Source organism: Aythya ferina (assembly GCF_964211825.1).
Source record: "Aythya ferina genome assembly, chromosome: 1".
Taxonomy (NCBI): Eukaryota; Metazoa; Chordata; class Aves; order Anseriformes; family Anatidae; genus Aythya; species Aythya ferina.
Window position 1 is genome coordinate 25,448,274 of NC_140296.1, and position 24,322 is coordinate 25,472,595.

Here is a 24,322-nt window from a genome sequence, read left to right on the forward strand (position 1 = left end):
TGAACGGAACAATAATCAAATAAACCAGTGAAAAGATGACAAGGGTGAGATTGCTCTGGAGGAATGCGGACATCTATCTATGAGCCAGGCAGCCTCAGCTTTCTTTATACCCAATGGAGAGAAAACTTCTTAGGGTGTGTGACTCATCTCACTCTGAAACAGCTAGCCGAAGTAGGTCAGATGAATCACACCTTCAAAGAGCCTTTTTGTATTCATAGACCATACAAGCGACTGGTTTAGATGCTGGTTTCTAACAAACCTAGTTGCTAACAGCTAGGTTGAATACATTACTTGTGAAATAGACAACAATGGTGTTGCCTATTTGCATACAGAAGACAAACATGGGAAGTAGTTGCATAATCCACCTGTAGCAGCAAGTTTTTTATTGTGTCTCTGTCATGCCATCAAAATAGAGACTTTTATTAAATATACATATTTTTTCCTTTGCTTGGCAATGGCACAGCTTTATAATGTGACTTGCACTTTGGGCACAGTCTTGCAGAACAACCTCAGGAAGTTAAGGTGCATAAAATACCCAGGTTTTCCTTAATTCAAAAAAAAAAAAAAAAAAAAAAAAAAATCAAAGCAGTGAAACAAAGCCAATATTCAGATTTTTATCTGAGAACCTACAATGTCAAGCTTGAGTATCTGGTAAACCAAAGAATTGGTTTATGCAGAGGATAATTTATGTATTACGCTGACACATAACTTACTGGTCAGGAGATTCAGAAAAAGGTCATGTGCTTACACACAGGTGTAAGCATGACCAAGCTCCTTTGTGTCCCATTTTGACCCCAGAAGCTGCCTAACCATTTTGACTCCGTTAATACTGGCTTCCCCCTTTCCACTGATGAATAGACATTTGATAAAGTCCACAATTTCAGGAATAGTTTGCAGGAATCTTCAGCCTAGAACAGCCTAGACACTGAAGGAAACACCGTCTGGAGGAAAAAATCATCACGGAACCAAATGTCTCAAAATTGTATAGAAATGTAAATATTAAGGGTCTGATTTAAAGCAGCGCAAGAGCTTCTGGCATTTTCTAAATTTTAATTTATTAACATTCAAAAGGCAATAATGTTCCCTAACAGAGAAAAACATGTGACTTCCTAAGCAAACTGAAAACAAAAACAAAAACAAAAAAATCTTGAAATCTTTGCTGCTTAAGCAAGTGGACTAACTGGTAGGAGTAACAAGTTATCATTTTCTTTGCAGAACTGCACTAGAAGGAGATGAGCTATTTTCCCAGTAGGTATTTACTGATGGTGGAGCGATATCCAACTTGCCCGTTTAATTCCATGCTGTGGAAAAAGGTAAGAAGGCGTGTATAAAGAGCACCTCATAGCCTGTTCCATTCCCTCTTCTCCATGCCAAACAGACACGATTTGATTATGTTTATTTGGGAGGTGGTCTTTGAGGACCCAGGAGTTGGACTCCATGATCTGTGTGGGTCCCTTTCAGATATGCTATGATTCTGTGATAACCCACTTGTTACTGCACCCCAGCTCCCACCCCCAGTCCTATTTTCCTTTTTGTTTTAATACCAGCTTCACATGTCTGAGATTATTTATCCTGTTTCTCCAAGCTCCTGGTGCCACCCCAGTCCCCTGCCCTACACCTTCTCCTCACCACCTCAACACCGAGCGACGAGGACTGACTGCCCCCACCAACCCCCCACTCACTCCCTGCCCCACACTGCGGTGCCCACCCTCCCTGCACCACCCACAGGGCGTCCCCGAGGGCGGAGAGCCGCCTGGGGCAGCGGGACCCCCGCCACACACACCCCTGTGCGGGGCTCCACCCGTGTGGAGCCCGCGGCCGCCATTTCGTGCCCGCCGCCCCCCGCCGGGCGCTCACTGCTTGCCCCGCTCCCGCTCCAGCTCCAGCGCCAGCCCCTCGGGCTCGCCGCCCTCCCTCATGGCGCCGCCGCCGTTGCGCCGGGTAACGGCCGCTGCCTGCATGGCGGCCGCCTGAGGGCGAAGGGGCCGGGGCCGAAACGCAAATATATTTTTTTTAAAGCTTCTTGATTTTTTTTTTAAGAGCTTCTTTGGGATGGAAAATAATTCCATAAATTCTCTGAGCCACATGTGAAGTGCCTACCCCTTGTAGCTTCCTTAGTAATGGTAGTCGGTGCTGTGCGCAGTTTGCAAGTGCCTAACCTGAGACATGATGGAAGATCGTAGAATAATCGGTCTTAATTGACACCGATCAGTTCAATGTAGCCAACGAGCCAATATATGTTGGCTGGTATTTTAATCTGTGTCCTATATTGGCCTGTATACAAGCCAAAACAAAATTTACAAATTTTGTAAAACAAAACAAAACAAAAAAAAAAAACAAAAAAAAACAAAACAAAAAAAAAAAAAAAAACATTAAAAATGTTTGATGTTGATTTTTAAGCCAGGGATTTCAGATGCCTCCTCGTCTTTCTTAAGGCAAAGCTTCATGAGGTAGGCTGAATTGATCTAATGGCCTACTGCTGCAAGGGTGGCATCACCTCTGCCGCTCTCCCTGTCACCTTCTCCATCTGCTTCAGTGCCAGCTCTGACATTCAATAACGCTTTGATAAACCCATACAGCCCATAAAAACTGGGAAACTTGGGAAAAAAAAGCATGTGGTTCTGGCTGGTTAGTGAGCTGAAATAGCTCATCAGCTGCTCAGAAAAGTACTGGCTGGTGCAAGGGATCAACTCACCAGTTCATGGGACCAAGTGCTTACTACAGAAACTTGCAATTCCCTTTCTCAGGAAGATGGGCTATAATTTTGCCTTACTGCCATGCTATGAAAGAACAAAGAGTGTAGGTTCTCATTTACTTCTGCTGTATGGTCAGCAAGCCATATATGATAATGCTAGAGCTTGTTGGATAGCAGACATGCCGCTTCCCAAGTTTAAAACAAGTTATGTATTACCATTAGTTTGTTGTAGCATAAATCAGTTGGCTCTTGTCTGTTGTGAAATATTGTGAATTTTAGCCCTAATGTGACATTGGGATGGGCCAACATGACACCTTGCTGATCCTGAAATGGCCTGGTCCTGATCCTCACGTTTAGCTGCATACACCTGCTGCTTGCCTTATGCCAGTTCAGGAACGTGTCAATCTCTATGAGCCAATTCCATTTGCTAACTAACCCAACAGAAAACCAGGAGGCAAAGAGCCAGAAAAAGCAGACAGTTTCTGGCTGGATTAGTGATCCAGTAAGATCTCCTGTGTGAGGGTAGACTGGATAATGAAAAGCCTGACTGTAAAAAGTCATTTTAATTTCATTTATCTGATATGTATTAGGGCAGGAGGTGATATTTGACAGTCTCTAGTTATAATTTATGCTATTATCTAATCAGTGAATTATCACTTCAGTTGTAGATTGAATATAAAATTATCTGAGATACCTAATCAGGAAACAAAAATTTAGACAAATACTGTACTGTAACTGCATTTAAATGTTGCTGCTTATTCTGCCTTCAGGATTTACTGAATAATACCTTTTCTAAATACATACTGAAAACATTCCAGACCAAACCAGTAATTTCAGTATTGACTTGAACTTAGGTTAGCATTCATCATAATTCAGTACACTGCCTGCAACAATAAAATCTTAACACCAAGGGAGCTAACCGGTAACCACTCGTTACCAGGTGTTCTGAAGAACTATTGTAAGAACTGGTTCAAGAATTTAACCAGCCTAGCGAAGAGTTGTCAAACAGGAGGATATATTCAGATGTCTCAGGAAGGGCCCTGGAATCACAAGAAAGTCCGAGAGTAGAGAGCACGCTGGAACTGAGGGCTGTATCCCAGCCACAGTGTACTCTGGCTGCCCCAGGAGACGCTTCTTTGACCTCCTCTCCAGGATACTTTCAGGTCCCAGCCTCAACTCAGGGATTACGAGGTGTCCTAACCTAACCAGGTGAGATCTCACGAACTAGGTCACAGAGTGCACGTAAGGATGAGCCCAGACCACACTGGTTGGCTGGGTTGGCAGAGGACAGCAAGTCTAAATATGGGCTTTGCCAAATGGTTTGGGAGTTGGAGTGGGATAACAACAGTGTCTTGTGGACCAAGGTCATGTACGTGTAGGTTAGTACTTCATTAAGATTTTTACCAATTACTGCAGTAATTTCCTCCATTTCTTTATCCCAAATAAAGAGGTTAAAATTAGATATATGGATACCTATAAATGTATTTTTGTTGTTCTAGGGCTTGTAATGTTATTTTTGAGATTAGCATTTTTAGTAAGCATAAGAAAAGTTAGGAAACTTGATCAGCACAAGATGGTTTGAAAATGATTTTACAGTTAAATACTTATCTTCAGGCTACATGACGACAATCAACAGCTACTGTTGCTTAAAAGCAAGGTAGACAAGTTGTTGAAGGTAAACATTTGGATTATGACAAATTAATTTTGACATAGAAATACATTTAGTTATTTTTATAGCACTGATACATGTAGCATAGAGATGACTGGCTGTGTGGACAAGGGGAAACAAATGGTTATTGTGTATTTTGATTTTACCAAAGCCTTTGACGGAGTCTCCCATATCACCTTTATAGTCGAATTGATGAGATGTGGATTGCATAACTGGAAAATGAGGTTGGTGGAAAACTGGCAGGGCCTTTAGGCTGACCACCAAGTGTGGTGCTCAGCAGTATTACTGCCTGACTCCAGGATCAATACCTGAGCCAGTACCACTTCATTCTTTATTACCACCTGGAAGACAAGCAGGGAACGCTCTCAGCAAGCTAGCTGCTGATCAACACATTGAGGGGAGCAGTCACTCTGCAGGAAGGTGCCTTTTGGAGGAGATGGACAGGCCAGAGAGACAGGGTGCTGAAAGGAACTGAATGAAATCCAAAAAAAAAACCACAAGGGCAAGGTCCTACAAAGTACAGGCTGGGGGCAGTGACTAGAATGCAGCTTCACAGGCAAAGATGTGGTGGTTCCTGGTGGCCAAGCTGACCCTGAGCCGGCAATTCACCTTCCAGCCAACAGCTTCCTGGGTGGCACTAGCATGATCATAGCCTATCATGCTAGTTGATCGGTTGGCAGAGGTGGTTTTTTCATTCCACTCAGCATTGCAGGACCACATGCTGGAGTGCTTAGCTTTGTGCTCCCACACAGATCCTATGGGCTGCCAGGCCGGTCAGGGGTTGGCAGGCATGAGCGTTGTTCAACCTGGAGAAGGAAAGGCAGTAGGTCTTTGTGTGGTCAGATACCTGGAAGGAGGGTGTAGACAAAAATGAATATCCAGGCTCAGTTTGTAAGACATCTTTAAGTATAAACAGTATGCACAAGTGCACATGAAAAATTTTGACTCAATCTAAAGGAGAAATATTTGTCTTCATCAGGGTTAAACATGGCAAAGGTCGCCCAGAGAGGTTGTGAAATCTCCATCCTTGAAGATACTCATAATGTGCGCTGATGTGGTGCTGCTTCACCTGTGGTTCCTTGGAGCAGGAGATTGGACTACAGACCTTTGGAGATCCCTTTCAACCTATGACATCCTATGGTGTCCTGAATAATCAAGCCTGGTCAGCATGTTTTGTTAGAAGCTATTTTTCTAATTCTTTTTAAAGGATTATAGATCCAGTTGAGGGCAGAACAGTGGTTTATACCTAAAGAATGGTGAAGATGCCAGGGACTGGAGTAGCTTTGAATGACATGGAGGTTGTTAAAAGTAATTCTCAGTACAAGACTTGAGACCAATATTGCAGCAGAAAAGGTTTTGAAGAAACCAATTTGGAAACAGCACTGCATTAAGTAATCTGGTAGCAGTTCACTCAGTAAACAGCATTAGTAAGACTACTACAAGAACTGCCATACATCAAAAGACGGTCAGCGTTCAAAGTGAAAGCAAAGCCAAGCTGGGAATAGAAAACAAACCTAAGATACGAGGCTTAGGGAGCTTATATCTAAGTGTATAAAAGGAAGGGCTGAGATAAGAGTTTGTGTGTGAAAGCTGTTCTGAATGGCACAGGAACTGAGGAGAAGCCTATGGATTTGCTGCCCAGAGCCTAAGTAGTGACAGCTGAAGCAGGTTAAGTTCAATGGCACGATACTTTTCGCACTGAGTGGCTAAACTTTGGACCCCCATGAAAGGGGAGGTCATGGATATATCACATTAAGAAGTGTAAAAAGGGCTAGACATTATTTTAAAAAAAGAAAAAAAAAAAAAACAAACAACCGACTTTAATCTACCCTGAGACAAATTTGAAAGACTGGGAGACTGAGTACACGTGAAGAAGACAATGTCAGCAGGTTAAACAAGATAATGCCTGACACCGATGGCATTCAATCTCCCTCTGCTCTCCTCCCAGTATGCTACAACTTGGTCTCCTGAAGACTGTAGCACTTCAATTTTAACTGCTTTAATACAATCTGTTGTTTAAATAGTTTACAGATGAAACTAGAGGGGATGAGCTACATACAAGACCCAAATGGCAGGAAGAAGGAAGATAAAAATACAGACATTCCTATTGCAAAAGCAATTCCTAACAAACATCCTTTTGCTAGTATGAAATCCATATTAGCTTCAAATTGGTTACACTTGCTGAAAAGTGACAGACAGTAGTAACAGACATTGTTACACTGTACATTTCATGGGCCTTTTTATTTTGAAAAATTTTAAGGTCTAATTGATGAACATGTTTCAGTTGTAGACATACTCCAAGACTGCTCTTTTATTACTTCACAAGTATTAGTTCTTCCACTCATTGATCTGTACCGTAACTTTACATCATAAGAAGGCCAAGCACAGTTCAACCAATTTTAATTATCTTTATTTCCATAAATCACAGTTACACTTCAAGTGGTTAGTGCCTTTGTTTCACATTTCTCACCCCAAGTACACACCTACAGTAGCTACCACAAAATGTGCACTTATTATCATTCTCACAGACATCTGTCATTACTGCGTTTTTTCCCCAATCTGATACAAATATAATTTGCCAACAACCTTTTATACTTATTTTCTCCAATTACATTAAATGGAGACAACTTGTGAATTGATGGTGTTCTGTTTGTTGCAGGTCCAGCCAAGATAAGTTAGAATGTATAGCAGCTTTAATACTCAATAACGAACTGATAAATAATTAGCAGTATAAAGTCATCTCAAGGGATAGACTTGCATATGGACTAGGAGTAAGATATAGGAATGGGATGAGAAAGCTACATAATATTTATTCTATTCCAGACATCTCCTAAGTAAAAGGTATGATAACAGGCATTTTTAAGAGATGTCAACTTGTGCAGCTATGAATTCAACAGAATAAAGATGTGGTTAGAACTACTTGTTGAAGCAAATACCTAATGCCTTCCATCAGGGATCTGCAAAGTATATGCTCTGGATTTTTTTGTACTGGCTGCAAAGCACAGTATGCATAGGAGTTTCTAGTAATCTCAATATTTTTTACGGAAAAATATTTTCATTTATGCAAAAACACACATCCTCTTTATACAAAAAAAATCTCAATTTCATGGAATCTTACTCCTTATGGAGTCAATCGGGGAATACGTTTTTTTCCTCGAGCTATAAATACCCTCTATTAGAAGAAATGCTTGATATCTTTGGTCTGCTTACATGCTGGAGGGAGAAAAAGTAGTTTTAAATTAAATGACTACCTAGCTACCTGAGGTTCATCTTTCATTTCTTCTAATATGAACTTTGGAAAACATTAGCTGTTTAGTAGCTGAGAAGGGAAATTCTCTACAAAGGAAAGAATAAAGCACAAATATATTTAAGTAGTGTGTATTAAATAAGATCACTCTGTTTTAGTAAAATTAACTCTTAAGGATAGTAAAAAAACAGAACTAGTAACCACACTTGTATAAGAATTAGTAATCCTATTTGTTCGTTATCATCACCTTCTTTACAAATATAATGTATTACAAAAATATTCATAACATTTCTATATTAATCTATTGTTCCATACTATATTTTGAAAAAGTGCTTACAGAGGCAAGTTTATCAACCGGAAACTCACATCAATCTGCATCAATACAAAACAATTAAGGAGACTTTCATTTTTCCTTCCAAAAATACCCTTCCATACCTTTGTATTTTCCACTGCAAATTAAGTAACAGTTGCTTGAAAAGTAGAGTATGATTGGCATTAAATCACAGGTTAGCAATGTAGTTCTAAGTAGGAAGTTTCATATCTAATGTAAGGCTTTGAGAAATATTTCATTGTTTTCACTTTTTATCTTTTTTCTCCTTATCCAATACTTTATACTCATCTAACACAGCATGTCCAGTTTCCTTTGCAGTTCTCTTTACGACAGCTTTGATACCGATATTGTCAATGTTAAATGCTGTCACACCAACATTGATTGCAGAATTCACAGCGTTGTCAGTAGCGTGGCCAGCATCATCTCCATACCTTTTAAGAAAGACAGCAGATTTGTAGATGTGTACTTAGTATTTTTCTCTTCATTAGAATTCTTTCAAAAGCAAGATTTTAAGCGTTACTGAGAACAGAGAATAAGCACACAGCCTGAATGTTGAAGGAGTAAGATGAGAAATTAGCAAGTTATTTAAGTAAGGGCTGCTCTTCTATAAGGCAGGTTTATCTTTAAAGACGCCAGTATGCTTCTGTCATTCTTCCTGATCAAACTATCCAGTCTGTCTTCCTTCTACCTCTCTAGTCTTGAAGAAAGGAATAGAAGGCTTGCCTACAGAACCGTAAGAAACAGGGCTGGCTTCTGTGTGTGTGTGTGCGCGTGCGCATAAAAACCCTTTAACTACTCCTTAAATAAAACTCCTTATACCCAAATAAGCCCAAATTATCCCAAATAAATCCACCTTTGCAGCTGTTCAGCCTTCTCAGTCTGTACTTAGCGTTAGGTCAGAGGTTGGACTAGATGATCTTGGGAGGCCTCTTCCAACCTAGATGCTACTGTGATTCTGTGATACTGTGGGTGATAGCACTGAGGACAGAGTGCAAACACCGTCCTGCCTTCTCAGCTGTTACAAAAAAAAAGGACTGTAGTCACCTCTGGCATATCTTTTCTTGGTTGGCTGGTACCACCACTGTGTGAATAGTGCTTGGTTAGTGCTCGTCCTAGATCACCCTTTCCTGTGCCTCCATGGTATAACGTAACATTAAGTCTGGTGTAAGAATGACACACAGGTTCGAAGTCCCCAGAGCAGTCACACTGAGGTTGTGCATCTCTGTACCCAAGCAGTTTAACCCAGACGGTCTATCATGTCTCCTGGGGACAGAGGAGTGTTGTCACAGCTGTGCTTGTAATGTTGGAGGTGGCAGGGTCCCTACAAAAAACTCCATTGTGCAGTGAAAACTTATCTGAAGTAACCTGGAATCAATACAATGGCAAAGGGGAAGGTGGCGAAGAAGGGGAAATAATAATAAAAAGTCATACAAAACCCCAAAAGGCTCAACAAAGCTATCTTGAGGATATGCTGAAAATTACTGAGCAAGAAAACCTCTGGTCTCTCCAGTGGACCATGGGTCCAGCTTCTTTATGGTTTAGGAGGCAACTCTGCAGTCAGAAATTAACTACTTAACTGTGAAGAAAGATAGAGAGAGTGTACTGAAGAAGGGCAAAAGTATAGTGAGAGCAGTAACTCCAGTTGTTGCTGGCAGCCAGACATTGCCCCAGAGAGCACTGTAAGCAGACAAACCAGGCCAAAGGGAAGCATTTCTTGCAATGTCAGAATCTCAGCAATTAGCGGAGTTACTATTTCCCCATGTTTCTTACAACCAGAGATTCTTTTTGAGGACCTCAAAATAATGCTAAAGAGAAGCACAGCATATGAAAGGTTCCAAAAATCTATCGCATTATTAAAAGAGCAGCCATGGCATATTGGTGTGAGCCAACAACGAAACCAAATTAAAAGGATCAGCGTTTTTGTTTTGTTCCTGTTTTCAGTCCTCTGAGAGTGATGGCCTTGAATCACCACCATCTGATTTGCAGATAACAGAATTAATCTCACAGCAAAAGAGCACTACTTGTCAATTTGATTAGTTATTTTCACTTCAGGAATATCATAAGCCATTTTGCCATAACATCAGTAAATAAAAAGTAAGACTATCGATTATGCAACGCAGACAGATTAATAATTTCTTAAATATTTGATAATTGATTTTTCCCTTTGCCTGTCTCAATGTCATCATTTGTGCCTTTTTTAAAATAAAAAGTTGGGCAGATGCAAATACTTATACCACTATAAAAAGACAGTAGGTTAGTAGCAAGGTACTTTTGCAGAATTGTTACTTCTGAAGCTATGTTTTCCCCCAGTTCTGATCAACATACACATAGGTTGAGCATCTCTTTATAACTGCATCAGCAAAGGTATTGCAGCTAAATTTTAGCAGAGTTTTTTTTTTGTTGATTTATGAGAGACTGTGACGATGCTCCTTTAGCTTTGTTTCCAGTAAGGGGAATTTAGCTGGTTCACCAAGTACCTGGAGTGGAAGAAGTCTTTTTGTCACTGAAACAAAAACCAGCTTACTGAAGAGATGTGTAGAATTTTAATACATTATATAATAGGATAAAGTCTAAAGATGGAGGAAATCCTCAATTATCAAGTATTTTATATTGTGTTGTAATAACTGCAACTTGTAATTACTTTGTTTTTCACTTAGCATCTGGCACCTGCTGATCTCCGCACTTCCTATTTTTATATCTAAAAGAAAACATTAACGTGAATTTATATGAAAAAGAATACTGGTACAATACCTCCTGACATCCCTACAGAGGACAAATGTTAGCAATAAAGCACCCCTTTTAACTTGCTATCTTATCTGGCCTCCTATTTGAGATGCATCAGAACAGAACCCCGAATGTCAGTTGACCCAACACTACAAGCTGATGTTTACCTTGTAACCCTCTGCTCGTAGCCTGTATGCACTTTCAGCAATCCTTTTTAACATTTCTTTTGCTATGACTCCATTTAACCTACATGTTTTTGCTTACTCTTCACACTCAACTATAAATGTTGCACTTTTTTTTTTTTTGAGAGCTACATTTCATACATGCTTTCAGTATCTTCCTTTCTTCTCCAAAGCATTTTTCAGTACACAGACTTATCAACTTTGGTCTTTGCATCATCTCAGTAACACAATCCAATTTTTTTTTTGTAACAACATCTGTGTTTTGCAAATCCAACTCCATGTCTCATTTTGTTTCATTCTATTATCACTATGCCTTAGATTTCCTTACGCAGTTCTCCTTTTGTACCTCCTTGCTTTAATCTGACCTGCTGATAGCTGAAGTTGTTTCATTTTTTCCATCAAGTTCAGCTAAGTTTATATAAATTCAAGATGAGAGTTGAGAGGTTTAAAACAGCTACTCTCTCCCCCCAATGACACATTGGAGAACAATGATATAAATCTGAACAATATTTATTAACACTGTCTGAAGCTGTCATACTTCTAGAAAACAATATATATATTAAACCAGAAGCATTCATTCATTTCGTACTTTTACTTACAGGAGATACTTGTTACTGTGTACTTAGCAGCTTATCATGTGCTGCATAATTAGGGTATTATGGTAGTTTTCCTGCACTTTCATGAGCTTTTTTACCAGTATGCAACCACAATGACAATGCACTGTAGAAAAGGAAAACAATACAAAAAATAATAACTTACTTGTATTTGACAGTTTTTACAGTCTCTGTTGAAACACTTTTAGCAATGCACTTAGCTGCACTTTCTAAACCTTGCCACACTGTTGAAAACCCTGTAAAAACAAACAGATTATTTGAATATATATGTATATAAATCCATGCACTGAAAAGTATGCAATTAGAAAAGCATAAAGATTTTTTGTTACCTTGAACTCCACTTGCTGCTACCACCAGAGCACCATCGAAAGTGGATTTGCCATCTTTGTCCTTCTTAAGGGATTCTGGAACTAATTTGCTGCCGTGCTTCTTCACGTGTGGAGCCAGCTCCTTTCCAACACAGCTCGCTATAGAGCACACTCCCTCAACTACCATAAGACAATTGCATGCAGATTACTTAGTTAGAACACAGAATCTTTCTTTGAAAGTCCTTACCCCTTATTAAAGTAGTCTCAAATTCTACTTTTATTTAAATATGCTTATTCTGAAGACAAACTTTAATCCACACTTAAGTACACAACTGATATAGAGGAATTTTCAGATTCTGAGCAGCTCCAATTCCTAAGAAACAAGTAGAGTTGATCTTGTGTCTAAAAGCACTAGAAAATAAATAGATACTTGTCACATGTTCTAATTTCAAAAAAAATGTGTCCACAGCTTTGTTACCCAGAACGTGCAGATGGGGAACAAGATGTTTTCCTTTCCTTTCTTATCTTCTGGAGAACCCTTTCTTAGAATCATTCCAGCTCTCCAAAGTAATTACATAACATCCAGCAGTACTTACTTTTTAACTTAGATGAGTCATTAGATACTAAATATAAACACTGATACAAATAAACAACAGAATGAACTTACTGAGAGCTGCTATGATTACCAAGCACCACAGAGCACAAAGCCATTTCTATTTGGAAGACTACATAGCCAATAGCTTTGTTTCCAGGCATATGTTTTTACAGCTATGCACACACACACACGCTATACTGATGCAATATATGTTAGTCATTACTGATAGCACAGTTTTTAAAATGCATGGTTATTAACTTCAGAAGAAAAAGAGACCATTCTGAACTAAAACTTCAAAAAAGTTGCCAAAATTGCCAAACTTAAGACTGCAGAAATGCTCTGCTATATAGACTGTTCTTTTTAGTAAAGAAAAATATGCCTCAAAGCCATGCAATAAAATTATTCCTAAAGCACATCTCAAATAGGAGATAACAAGGTACCAACAACTATTCTCCATATTTCATCAGGTCAGTCCCTCCTCTAGTTCCCTGGCTAAAGAAACCAGCTCATTTTACACAATATTTACTCTTAAATAAATACAATACACTATGAGATGGGACATGTTACCTAAGAACTGGCTGACTTTCACAGCTCCTCCAGTAGCCTGTTTTGCTACATGAAGCCCCTTTGCTACAGTTGGGTTGACTTCCAGAGGCTTTTCTTCGGGTTGAATGTGTTCTCGCAGTTTAGAAGCTCCTTTATGAATAGCTTTACCGGTGTATTCTGCTCCTTTTATTAGGCCCCAGCTTACCCAAGATGCACCTTCAAGGCAAAAATTGTTATTCTAAAGACATGCAGAGTTTCACAGACTGGAATTCCCACAGCTTTCCCTCCTCTGCCTCTCCAACACTGACCTTAGAAACATTCCCGATTACAGTCTGCAATTATACTCCTCCCTAACTGGGCCAGTACGAATTCCTGAAATGATTTCTGCTCCTACACCACCTACATTTTCCCAACTCATTTTATTTAAGTCTGGTACAGCCATTCCTCATCCAAATGCCAGCTTAACACACAGATACTCAGGTTTTGTTTGTTTGCCTTGTTTTTGTTTTTTAAATAGACATCCAGGTCCCAGCAGGGTCAGAAGTGATAAAACTGCACATCTCAATACTATTAACATTCTGAAAATGTATAACCCAGCCCACTTGCCATCCTAGCAGATTCATATTTATTCCAGTCAGTTGGTCATTTGTGTATTCCACAGCTTCTCAGAGGACAAGAACTGTTTATCAGCAGACACCACAATAGATGCATGCTTTAATATAACTGCTCACACAAATAAAATTGTGCTACCATGGTGGTTTGAGTCACATAGGGCAACACCTAATTTACACTGTCATATTAGGAGCCTAAACCGTTTGCAATGAGCACGACTGTTGGCAGGGGATTCAAATTCTGTACTGTTTTTGTAAAGCACACCAAAGCATCCTTCACATTATTGTAATTGGAAGCAGCGAATAACTATTTCTGACCACTCAAATTTTACTTGCACAGAGGCACTGAGGTGAAAACAATGTTTACATATTACTTGCAGAGGTTTCTATTCAATATAATCTTCTTATTACAACAGTACCTGACAGGATTCCATGGGCAACTTTCTCGCTCCATTCTGGCAATTCTTTCTGATTTTCTCCTCCTTCTGGTTGCGGTTGGATATGTACAGTCTGAGGCAAATTAATCACATCGCTAGAGGCTTCTGAAGGCTGGCAAATGGAAATAAACACCTGAGAATCCACTTTGCAAGATATCAAGATTTCTACTTTAGATCATAAAGATTCATTAACAAAAAAAGGAAATTGTGCGTTCCTGTGAATTCAATTACTTTTGCACACTGTACATTTCCTTCATCTAGTTACAATGAGAAGATTTGCTCGCCAACAAGGCCATATAGTCAACTAAGTAGGCATAGCCTACAGTACACATTAGATAGCATAAAAGATAAACAGACCTGTCCATCTATTTTATTTAATCTCCTCAGAAGGAAGTCAACTCTGCTGTGATTCAGTATGGGAATTGAATCCAGCTGCACTAAAAGAATGCAGCTGTTTTGGTTGTTTGCTTCTTATCCTTTCCTCTCAAATCCAAAAATAAAGGGGATTATTCATTCCTCACACTGTTGATGCTTTTGCAGACTGGCACAGCCAAGGAACATGCCAAGCTGTGCGTGATACTGCTCCACACTTAAAGTTAGGCAGAGAGGCTCTGTGCAATTTCATGTCAAACTCCAGAGTTTGTTGAGTAGACATAAATCTTTCAAACACAGCAATCTCCACCACAGTCTGGTTAGTGTTTCTAAGAAGTGTAACACCACTTTGCAACAGTTCACAGACAATGTGTAATTAAACTTTAACTAGAAAAGGCAGAAAGAAATGTAACGGATTTAAGCCTTGGTTAGGATTCTATTTTTAGTACTTTTGCAATGTAAAAGCCAAAATAAACATTTCAGTGATTGAAAACAATGCTAATTAGCGAGGGAAAGAAAGAAAAATGTTTGTACAAAAGAGTCTATATGAAAGCATCTGCAGATGAAACATACAAGCAGAATGCATGATACAGAATCATATTTGAGAGTGCATGGAATTGTTAGATCCCCCTGAAGTATTTACGGGATATAAAAATATAGGGTAGTGCACAAAGATGACTGTTGCAGGAAAAAACAAACCAAGATCTGTAACAAGGAAGAAGAGATGAAGTCTTACTAAGTTGCTCCCCAAAAGGTTAACAATGTATCACTGACTTGCAGTCCATCAGCAGCTGCTGCTCAGCAGCAGTGTGAAATCTCATTTTCAAGAAACGTCCTTAGCATGTGATCAAAACACTTTGGGGGATGGGCAGGAAAAATAACCTCAATACACACATACAATGAAAGAAATCGCTCAAATCAATTAAAAAAAAAAAACAAAACACATTGCTGCTGTCAACCAAGTTTGGATCTCAACAGTTTTAAACTGTATTTCAGTGACTTTTTTTTTCTTACTATCAAATTTTTAGAATCACTGTCCTGGAATTTACCTGGACTTTGTGGCCAGACATCTGTTTTAACTTATCTTCAAAATGCGCTCTGTCTGGTGCTGGGAGCTGTGAAGGTAACCCTACTCTCTCATGGGATCCTTGCACCTGTGATATCACATCAGGGAATATTAACAAAAACACAGAGTTTTAGGACAATTAAGAGACTAATGTGATATCCAATAAGAACTACTTCTATGCAGGCAAGATTACAGAATTAATTCAGTAAATCCTGCAGTGAAACATCACATAGTTCTGTACTACTTTTCCCTTTTAAGTAAAAATTAGTGGCCTCCTGCTGAACTCAACAGGATTTGCAACAGAACTCTGCCCACATGGCATGCAGCCAACTGGTCCCTCACCATCAGCGCTTTCCGGTGTCGGTGATTCAACCAGATGGCATCTTTCGTGGACAGATATAAGCTTGCTATCAGCTATTAAGTGGTTATCGATCACCATTCTTTGTGAAATGGTGTTCAAAGCTCTTAAAGCAACATTTTTCACGTTTCCAGTCACTGTATCTTATTGCATCTTTGTTAATTATGTTTTTTTCCTATTTTCTCTCTTAATATCTTCCTGCAATAAGGTACCAGATTAATCTAGTTTGAGATCCCATTTGAAGGAGTATTTTTTGAGGTACTCACTATTTTCAAATGTCATCTTTGAAGCTGCTTAACATTTTTGAACTGTAAACGCATTTGTGTACATTATTCCAGGAATGGTATCATGAAAGCTACACAGAGCGTGTGCATGTGTGTGTGCCCACAGGAAAAAAAAAATCATGCTTTCTTCTGAAAAAATCATTTGGGGACCTTTGGGAAAAAAAAAATGAAAATATATAAAATCGTTTCCAATTCCCCTCTGTGTTTGCAATGTTCTATTATAAAAATTTCTTCACTCCTACCACACTGAGCCTACAGTTACATTACTAGGTGTGCTTAATCTTAGCTACTTTATTTCTCACTGGTGAGCTTCCCAGCAAGACACACGCTAAATGTAAACTGGCATCGATCCCTTCCACCTCTCATTATCAGTTCAAGAAATGCAGCCTGGGCCTTTACCTGCAGTCGAAGGTCAGACATCTGTTTTAACAGATCCTCAAACAGCTCTCGGTCAGCTGCTGGGAGTTCGGAAGACAACACCACTCCCACGTAGGACCCTGGTGTCTGGGACATGGTGTCAGGGAACATGTAGACTCCGGTATTGCAGCACAGAACGGGAGACTGACCACTCATTAGAGGATACAGCCAGTCACAAACCTAGAAGAGACAAATACTTGAAGGAATTAAAGGATTCTTTGATTTTTAAAAGACAGACAATGCACTGATTAGCACTGCAAACTTGATTTTCCATTCTGTTTAATAAGAAAAAAAAAGCCTTAGACATCTTGAGAAAACAAAGAAACAAAAAAATCAATCCCGCAACCAATTGAAAAACCTACATGACTACGGAAATATCATTCCTGATTAGCCCTAACAGTCTAATACAGAGAAAATACTAACTTCCACAGGACTGGAACGCAGGCTGGTAGCCTCTTGGCTGAAGCCTTGTTTTGAGGCCCGGTGCCCTGCAAAGAAATCAGGAGTCCCAGCACCTCTAGCTCCCTGGCCATCTCAGGACAGGGCTCCATGAGAGGATAAAGAATGTACAGCTGTCACTGGCCTGCTGCTGAAGATTGCTGACACAGGAGCGGGTGCACCAGCAGAACCTAAACCAGGAACTGGTTTGTCAGAGCTTCCCCTTAGCTTCTGAGACTTCCAAAGTTAGAAACCAGACCAGAAACACAATGTGCATTATAGAACATGCCTGCATGAAGCAAGCATGGACTAAAAGAATCCAAGTAATGCATCTTCTGCATTTGTAGATCAGAGTCCAGATTAACACGCGCCCTCAAATTCCAAATTATCACCTCTCCAAGGCAACAGCAATACTTTAACACTAGTTGAGGCTGAAGTGGATACTGCATCAGCCCACTGAAATGTTCTGACATGAATTTCTTCTCTCTGTGAGGAAAGTTAATGTTATGAAATGAAAAGAAGTGCTAAGCCTTTAGAAAATGGAATTCACCTCAACAGTAGGCACTCAAGAACTTTCGGAAGACACTGGAGTAGTTTTCTCAGCAAAGCCCTAAAAGTGTTTATTCACAGAAAAGCTGTAAAATCCTTCGTATTGTCACACACAGATTTAGACTCACAAAAGCAAGAACTTCGGAAGATTGCCTTTTAAAGTTTTATGGGATTTTTGAAACATAATTAAAGGAGAAAATTATCTTTCTGTTACCTGAAGAAAAGCAGGCGGACGATTCTGGGCCACCTCACTGTCCGTATCCAAGAACTTCACGATGCGCAGGTAGCCAGGATAGGAGGGAGCACTGACCTGCCCATCAGGAGTCACAAAGAATATCTGCACTCCTTGGGGAATCAAGATCAGCTCATCTGCATCCACTCCCAGATTTTCGAGGGGAGGTGGCTGAGTACACTTCTTGTAGTAGTCTTCGCTTACGGAAGAAAACTCCCCAGAGTCTGTGCCGTAAGACACAGTGAAGTGGCCGTTGGTAGCTTGAGGAGTATAGGCAGGAGGTGCTTCGTTTGGCAGACACAGGGGTTTTGCAGATGATGGGCTCATAGCTGGAATTTGCCCCTTGCTCACAGCTGCAGCATTTCCATCTGCTGCAGGTGGCTGGCTCGGTACAAACAGAGCAGTAGGTGGGGGGGGTCTTTCTGGCTTTTCCATGGAAGGAATTGATGGGTACAGCTTGGGCACCGCAGCAGGGCCACCCACTGCAGGACTTGCTGGTACAGGGGGGCCATTTTGTTCTAGAGTGCCAAGTCGAGCATGAACATTTTGGAGGGTCTCCCTCATCTTTTGTTGCATTTGCCTGGCAGACTCCCACTGGGGTCCCACGCATGCAGGCCCCTGCGCTGGAATACTAATTCCTCGGAGCAAGTGGTCAAGTCCTTGCTTATAGTAATTTCTTGCCTCTTCCTTCTGACCCAGTTCATCTGTATTCAGGCCTTTATTGATGAAGATAAAGGCTTTCCTGTACTCTTCGTTAATAGCTTTAATATTGGTGTCTTCCATAACTGGATCCTGCAGTTGTTCCATCACTGCAAATTGGAATAGAAGTTAGTAAGAGCATTCATAGATGAAGTCAATCAAAGTTTCCCTTATAACGAAGTGGCTTCTAACAATGATCACACTGTGTGTTAGCAGAAAGCTATCTAGCTGCTTGGTACAAATCCTGAAATATTGCAGTTAACCTTCTGAATCCTGAAATATTGCAATTAACCTTCCTGAAAAAATCCTGAAATATTGCAATTAACCTTCAGATTTGGACTATATGACTCCCAGTCAGCACAGAAGTTAACTCCGTAACCATCACATCACATTTATTTCTGAAGAACTTAAGCATCAGAAGAATACAGATGTGCCTGATGTTAAACATTCCATCTTAAAAAGTGTTAAGATCAGTAACAAATGGTGGAGAAGAATACATAAATCTAACTTAACTTTCAAGAACGTTCTCCACCCAAGTCCCTAAGGTATTAAAAAATTCAGTTAACAGCTTGTCTACTTAAATAAAGACCGAACTCACAAACTCTACATTTTTATTTAAAAAAAGAAAATAAGGAAAAGCACTCAGCAAATTTAAACAAATCTTGATAGTCCTCAACTAACATCAACACACAGAACTTGGGAGTAATATTTTGGACGGTTAAAGCTGTGCTTTATAACATGAATACAAGGAAATACTTCCTTTAAAGCATTTACAACAGGAGAAAGAACATTGGTGTTTTCCCTTCCTTGCTCCCTAGGAGACAAGAACTTGAAGTACTGATACATGTATGTACCAAAGGTTGTAAGTACTGTTTGTATTTTAGGATATATTCCTCCAACAGCCTCACGTATACTTGAGCAACTAAAGAGCAAAAACGAATCTGACAGATTCATTTGAAGCTCAAAACGTGCAAAGTCACGTTTTGTTTTAACTGAACTTGGCCAAATACAACAAATACAACTTGTTCTTGGACTAAAACAATATTTACAACACCCAAAGTAAAAAAAAATGGTGAAATTTTTTTGCTGACAGTGTTGAGAGCCATTGTCAATTCAGACAAATTGGGTTATCGCACTAGAAGAGAGTAATGATCATGGGCAACAACAAAAAAAGGAAACTATTTTAAAAAGAAATTGCATTTCAGTAGAAACAATTCTTTTCTGTAAGCCATAAGGAAGAAAGGAGAAAAACCTAGAGACACTCGTCTATCACAACGACCGCATGCTATGTAGAAAAAGCAAGTAAAAAAAAATCAGAAGTGCAAAAATAAAAATAAACAACTTCTATTACATACAGTAGCATTAATGCCACTGTACCAAGCACGGGTGAGACCCCACCAGTGCTAAGCAGCATTTAAGAAAGCCGCACCAGAAGAGGAAGAGGAGTGCTGAAGGTTACTAAAATTTTCTGGTGAACCAGTTACTCCAGGGAAAGTAAAATAAGTTTGGCTTATCAGGCTAATAAAGCAAAGGGGAAGAAATTGGATTAGTTTCTATAAATACCCTGGATGAAGTGAAGAATGTAAATCAGGAAAGAAGAAAAGAACTAATGAAATGCAAACTTCTGTTACACTCCTGAAATAGCACCTGCATTTATTTATAAGCTTTTATTGGTTTGTGCAAACTGTCAATAAAACAAAAGCAGGCTCGAAAATTTCCTTCTCCCCCAACAACGACAAACAAACTTCATAAGCGAAGGTCATAAAGACATCCTAGAGGCAAAGAGTGAGTGCTGTGCTCTACCCCCACATCCTTTACGACCAAAAGCAGAGGGCACTTGTGTGAATGACACACCTGCAGGCACCTGACAGAAGCATCAGGCAGTCCGCAAGGCACCTGTTACCTCCATGACGTGACAAAATCCTGCTCTGTGTGAGATGAGCTGTGCACGTTTCAGCCAGGAGCATTACAGGGAGGGCTGGAGAAGGCAGACTGCATGGAGCAGGTCACAAGCCACCAGCCTTGCTGCCCGTTCCCTGTCACGCAGCAGAAAAATGGACCCTAGGCTGGAGCAGGTTCTCTGGCTGGCTACTGCCTTGCTGTCACTAGGCTTGATGTCTTTGATTTCAGCTGAGAACACTGGCATACGAATAAATATGTGTTTAGTAATCACTGAGGCATAAAGATTAGAAGCCAGAAGCATGCCTCTGACCAGGACAACAGCAAGCAATTAGAATGACAGTAACTGGGAAGAACTAACATCTATGGGACAGAGCTTTATCCTTACATGAAAGGTTACGTGACATGGTTACGTAGACTTTGTGATCCAGGACAACCACGCTTATGTCTCGGCATCACTGCTAAGATGTGCAGCAGTTATTAAGTTTCCACATAATGGAAAAATATAAACATTAAATAAGTATACAGAATAATTAAAGATAGGCATAGTCATTTGCTAGCAAAAATACCTAAAGAATCCTAAACCACACTGTCCTGTGTCAACACCTGTATTTACTACTGGAAGACCCATTTTTTCCATCTTTATATTCTTCTTAAAAGGAAGACACCTTAACAGTGAAGAACTTGATCTAAAAATTATTTTAAGCTCCTGCACAGAAAATGATTAGAAGAAGAAGAAAAAAGGTCAGCGTTTAACAGGTTACTTCTTCGTGAGCAAAATCTAGCGTTTTGACATTTTTTGGGCCTGTGAATCCAGTTCTGTAACAAGCCCCTTCTTAAAGCTTTATGTAAACTATTTGGGTGAACAAAACTGAAGTACCACTGTCTACTTTGTCCCCTGTGTTCTGATCTGGTTTTCTTGGGAGGCTAAGAAGAAGTTATTATCCAGATTTTACATAATTCTTTTGCTAACAATTTTTAGTGTAAAACCAGGAGAGACATCATGAAAAATCCCAAAGTCATAGCTGCATTTCAGTTTAATAGTGAGTTAATGTTCTGTTCAGGGTATGCTCACTGTACTGTCAAGAACACCATTCTTGCTAAAGCTCATTCTTTATTAACACTAAAAAAAAATCTGTAAGGAAACAGAGATGTCAGCAAGACCAGTGTGTACATGGCTGCAGTGCATGGCCATGTGTGGCAGAGATACAAAAGCAGGATCAGCAATTCAGAAGAGCAGGAGTGTTGTTAACTCGGCTCTGATTGTTCAAAATATCCCCAATTTGTGCAATACGCACGGCACAGTTACTGCCAAACCATGCATTTGGATGACAGGGAGCTTGGAAACTGAGGAAGGAATTCACAGTAGATTTTAACACAGGATAACTAAAAGTCAGCCTGAAGGACTGAAGTTAATTCATCGCTATTTATTAAAATTAACACAAAATAATGGCTGATGTACTAAAGTAAATAAACCAACTGTGTTGCTCCCTTACAGCACAGGAGGAAATATCCTCTGAAACAGAACATTTAAGTAGTTAAATGTTCCATATTCACGGAAGATCCCTGGTCATTATCATTTTCAGTGTATGATTTCAATACCGTATTTAAGTGTCCTGCATTTTTTAATATTTATCTGTAACCCATTCCTGTACAACGTATAGTTATTCCCTCTGTTTTGAAGCTGGAATGAATGGCAAGGTATATTTCGCTAGATACAAGAGCACCAAAAAACAACCTCTGGCCCAATGGCTAGATGTACAAACTGGCCCAGATCTGTGCTTCTTAGTGCTAAGTAAGATTTAGAGGAACTTGGACAAAGCTGGTCCAAAACAGCTAAGAAAAGAGGTAACAGGCACTGCAGATAATCACAGATCAATCCAGGGCTTGAACTCATTCCTCAGCCCTTTCTCAGTCATCAGTACAGGTATACTCCATGGTGCTAAGTGACTTGACCATGGAGGGCTACAGGGCAACAGGGAAATGTGAGTTCAATTTGACATTGCAAGCTAACATCTCATCTATTTAGCTGGCAATCCTTCCTCTACAGCAGCAAACCCTTCTTCATTTAATAAATAAATAAATAAATAAATAAAACAGTTCAGTTGTGGATCTTACCGCGAAAAGGTAGACATGAAGCCTAAAGCTTATTAAGAGGATTAAATATCCTGACTGACAGAGGTAGAACATGCTTCTCAACTCCCTGCATTTGAAACTTGGGGGTGGGGATAAGGGAGGGAAGAAAAAAAAAAAAACAACACCAGAATAAACCCCTTAATCCAGGAGATCTTCCTACAGGTCAGCTGTTTTTCTGTCAGCCACTGATACCAGAGATGAAGACAATGAAGGAGAACTACAATGCAGACAGAATTATTTAAGCCTTATTTCTGTAGGGAGCAACTAAAATATCAGTAACTTTTGAGATTTCTGAGACAAATTGATTTAACACAAATGCCATAAAGGATTCCAACTAATATAAGCCAGGTACTAGCTTATCAACTTTGCTTTCTTTTCTTCCCCTTTTATTTAAATTAGTTTCTTTAAAGTAGCCCTTAAATTTTTCATTAAGTGGTGGCTTACAGCAGGTATTTAAGCACTTAAGGCTAGATAATATGTAAAGAGAGTTGGTGATCTGAGCTAACATGGTAATTCTCACTCTTTTAAAATTACTGACGACTTCAGGTAACTCCCATCACCTGACATTTCAACGTGGATCAATTTTTCCAGCCGGTATCCCAGCACCTACATGCATGCAGGTAACAGGCCTAATTCCCCTCCTCTCCACACTACTGCTGTCTCAAGCCGGTTTTGCCCCAAAGCACGGACTTCCTTCCTGGCTCCTGGGTCTGTCCTTGTGCCACAGGGCTCCAGTGTCGAGCTGTTAGGCTCCGAGGTGCCCACTTGGCACACCGCCGAGAAGGAAAGTGAAAAACCAGCAGGGCAGACACGTGCCTTCCTCACACCGCTGTGCTGCCCAGCACCCTACCTGTCCTCTGCCATCGCGTACAAAGACATTGCCACTACCTGCAGCGTCCTGTGGGCAGTGATCCTGATGGTGTGACAGAGAAATGAGGGTGACGTGAGATGGCTACTTAATGCTTTCCATCAGGAGCAGGCCTGTCACTGCCAGCAGATCCTCCGTACGCAGACAGAAACGCCCCTGCTTGTTTTTAAGAGCGAATAGTTGCTTCTAGTTAACCAAACTGACAGGAATCTCTCAAGAGACAGAGCACGCAGAGCAGGTCCACGGATTTTGACAAATAACCCCTTGCTTCCACACCAAGACGCTCTATAATGGTTAATCACCACTAATTACCGTACCTACCTCAGCCCTGCCCTGGGCCCTCACTCCAGCAGCTCCCCACACCGCGGGGCTGGGATGGAGGCAGGGAAGGAGGGAGGGACTGAGCCAGGGCACTGCCACCCTCCGCAGCAGCGACCCGGGCCCACGGGGACGGCCCGATGTTTGCCCAGCCCTGCTCCCGTGAGGGGACAGCGGCCCCCGGCCCCACAGCCACCGCCACCGCCACCCCCAGCCCCGTCCCGTCCCGTCCCGTCGCTCCGGGCAGGCCCCGGCCCCAGCCCCGCCGCCACCGCCCTCACCGCGCCAGGCTGCGCCCGCCGAGCCCCGCCGCGGCCTCCAGGCCCCGGCGGCAGCGCCCGCTCCGCCCCCGGCTCGGGGCGGGCCCCGCTGGGGCGGTGGCTCCCGGCTGGGGGAGGCTCCGTGGGGAGGCTCCGAGCACGCCCCGGTCGGGCCTCGGCACCTGCACCCGGCCAACGTGGGGGCTGCTGTGGTAGAGGGGCCGTGTCCGTGCTCCGCCACAGGCAGCTGCCTTCGCACAGCGTGCCCCTCAGTGTGCTGCTGGTGTTTGTGGTTATAGCCCAGCAGCAAAGTGGCTGTCACAGTCACAGCACTAAAAGTCTCAAGCACTTTCTGGGTGACTTCCACACCACGGAATTGCAGGCCATGTTAACTCTAGCAAAGGTGGTAGTGTGTGTGCTAGCACACAGCTCTCCACTTGACTACTTCTGGGGCCTGTATACTGTCA

General features: G+C 41.0%; 2 protein-coding genes across 6 annotated transcripts in view; both read right to left on the reverse strand.

Annotated features, from left to right (window-relative positions):
- Positions 1–1,886, reverse strand: part of LOC311430374 (coiled-coil domain-containing protein 169-like) — a 42,917-nt gene extending 41,031 nt beyond the window's left edge. For both annotated transcript variants that reach the window (XM_084506901.1, XM_084506902.1), the window contains exon 1: positions 1,784–1,886. The gene's annotated coding sequence lies outside the window, so the exon portion shown is untranslated. The remainder of the gene's footprint in view (positions 1–1,783) is intronic.
- Positions 1,887–6,752: 4,866 nt separating this feature from the next.
- SPART (spartin) lies at positions 6,753–23,975 on the reverse strand. 4 transcript variants are annotated; one of them, XM_084532634.1, is made up of 10 exons: positions 23,877–23,975; positions 17,658–18,484; positions 16,439–16,636; positions 15,381–15,485; positions 13,942–14,071; positions 12,933–13,127; positions 11,792–11,950; positions 11,608–11,698; positions 10,584–10,640; positions 8,176–8,373 (listed from the first exon to the last, which is right to left on the reverse strand). In XM_084532634.1, exons 2-9 carry the CDS (start codon positions 18,480–18,482, stop codon positions 10,592–10,594), a joined length of 1,752 nt encoding a protein of 583 aa, XP_084388760.1. In that variant the 5' UTR covers positions 18,483–18,484; positions 23,877–23,975; the 3' UTR covers positions 8,176–8,373; positions 10,584–10,591. The 4 variants fall into 4 exon arrangements, with proteins under 4 accessions (XP_084388757.1, XP_084388758.1, XP_084388759.1 ...); XM_084532631.1 differs by lacking the exon at positions 10,584–10,640 and having other exon boundaries at positions 6,753–8,373; XM_084532632.1 differs by lacking the exons at positions 10,584–10,640; positions 23,877–23,975 and adding an exon at positions 23,595–23,709 and having other exon boundaries at positions 6,753–8,373.
- Between the last annotated feature and the right edge of the window lie 347 nt (positions 23,976–24,322).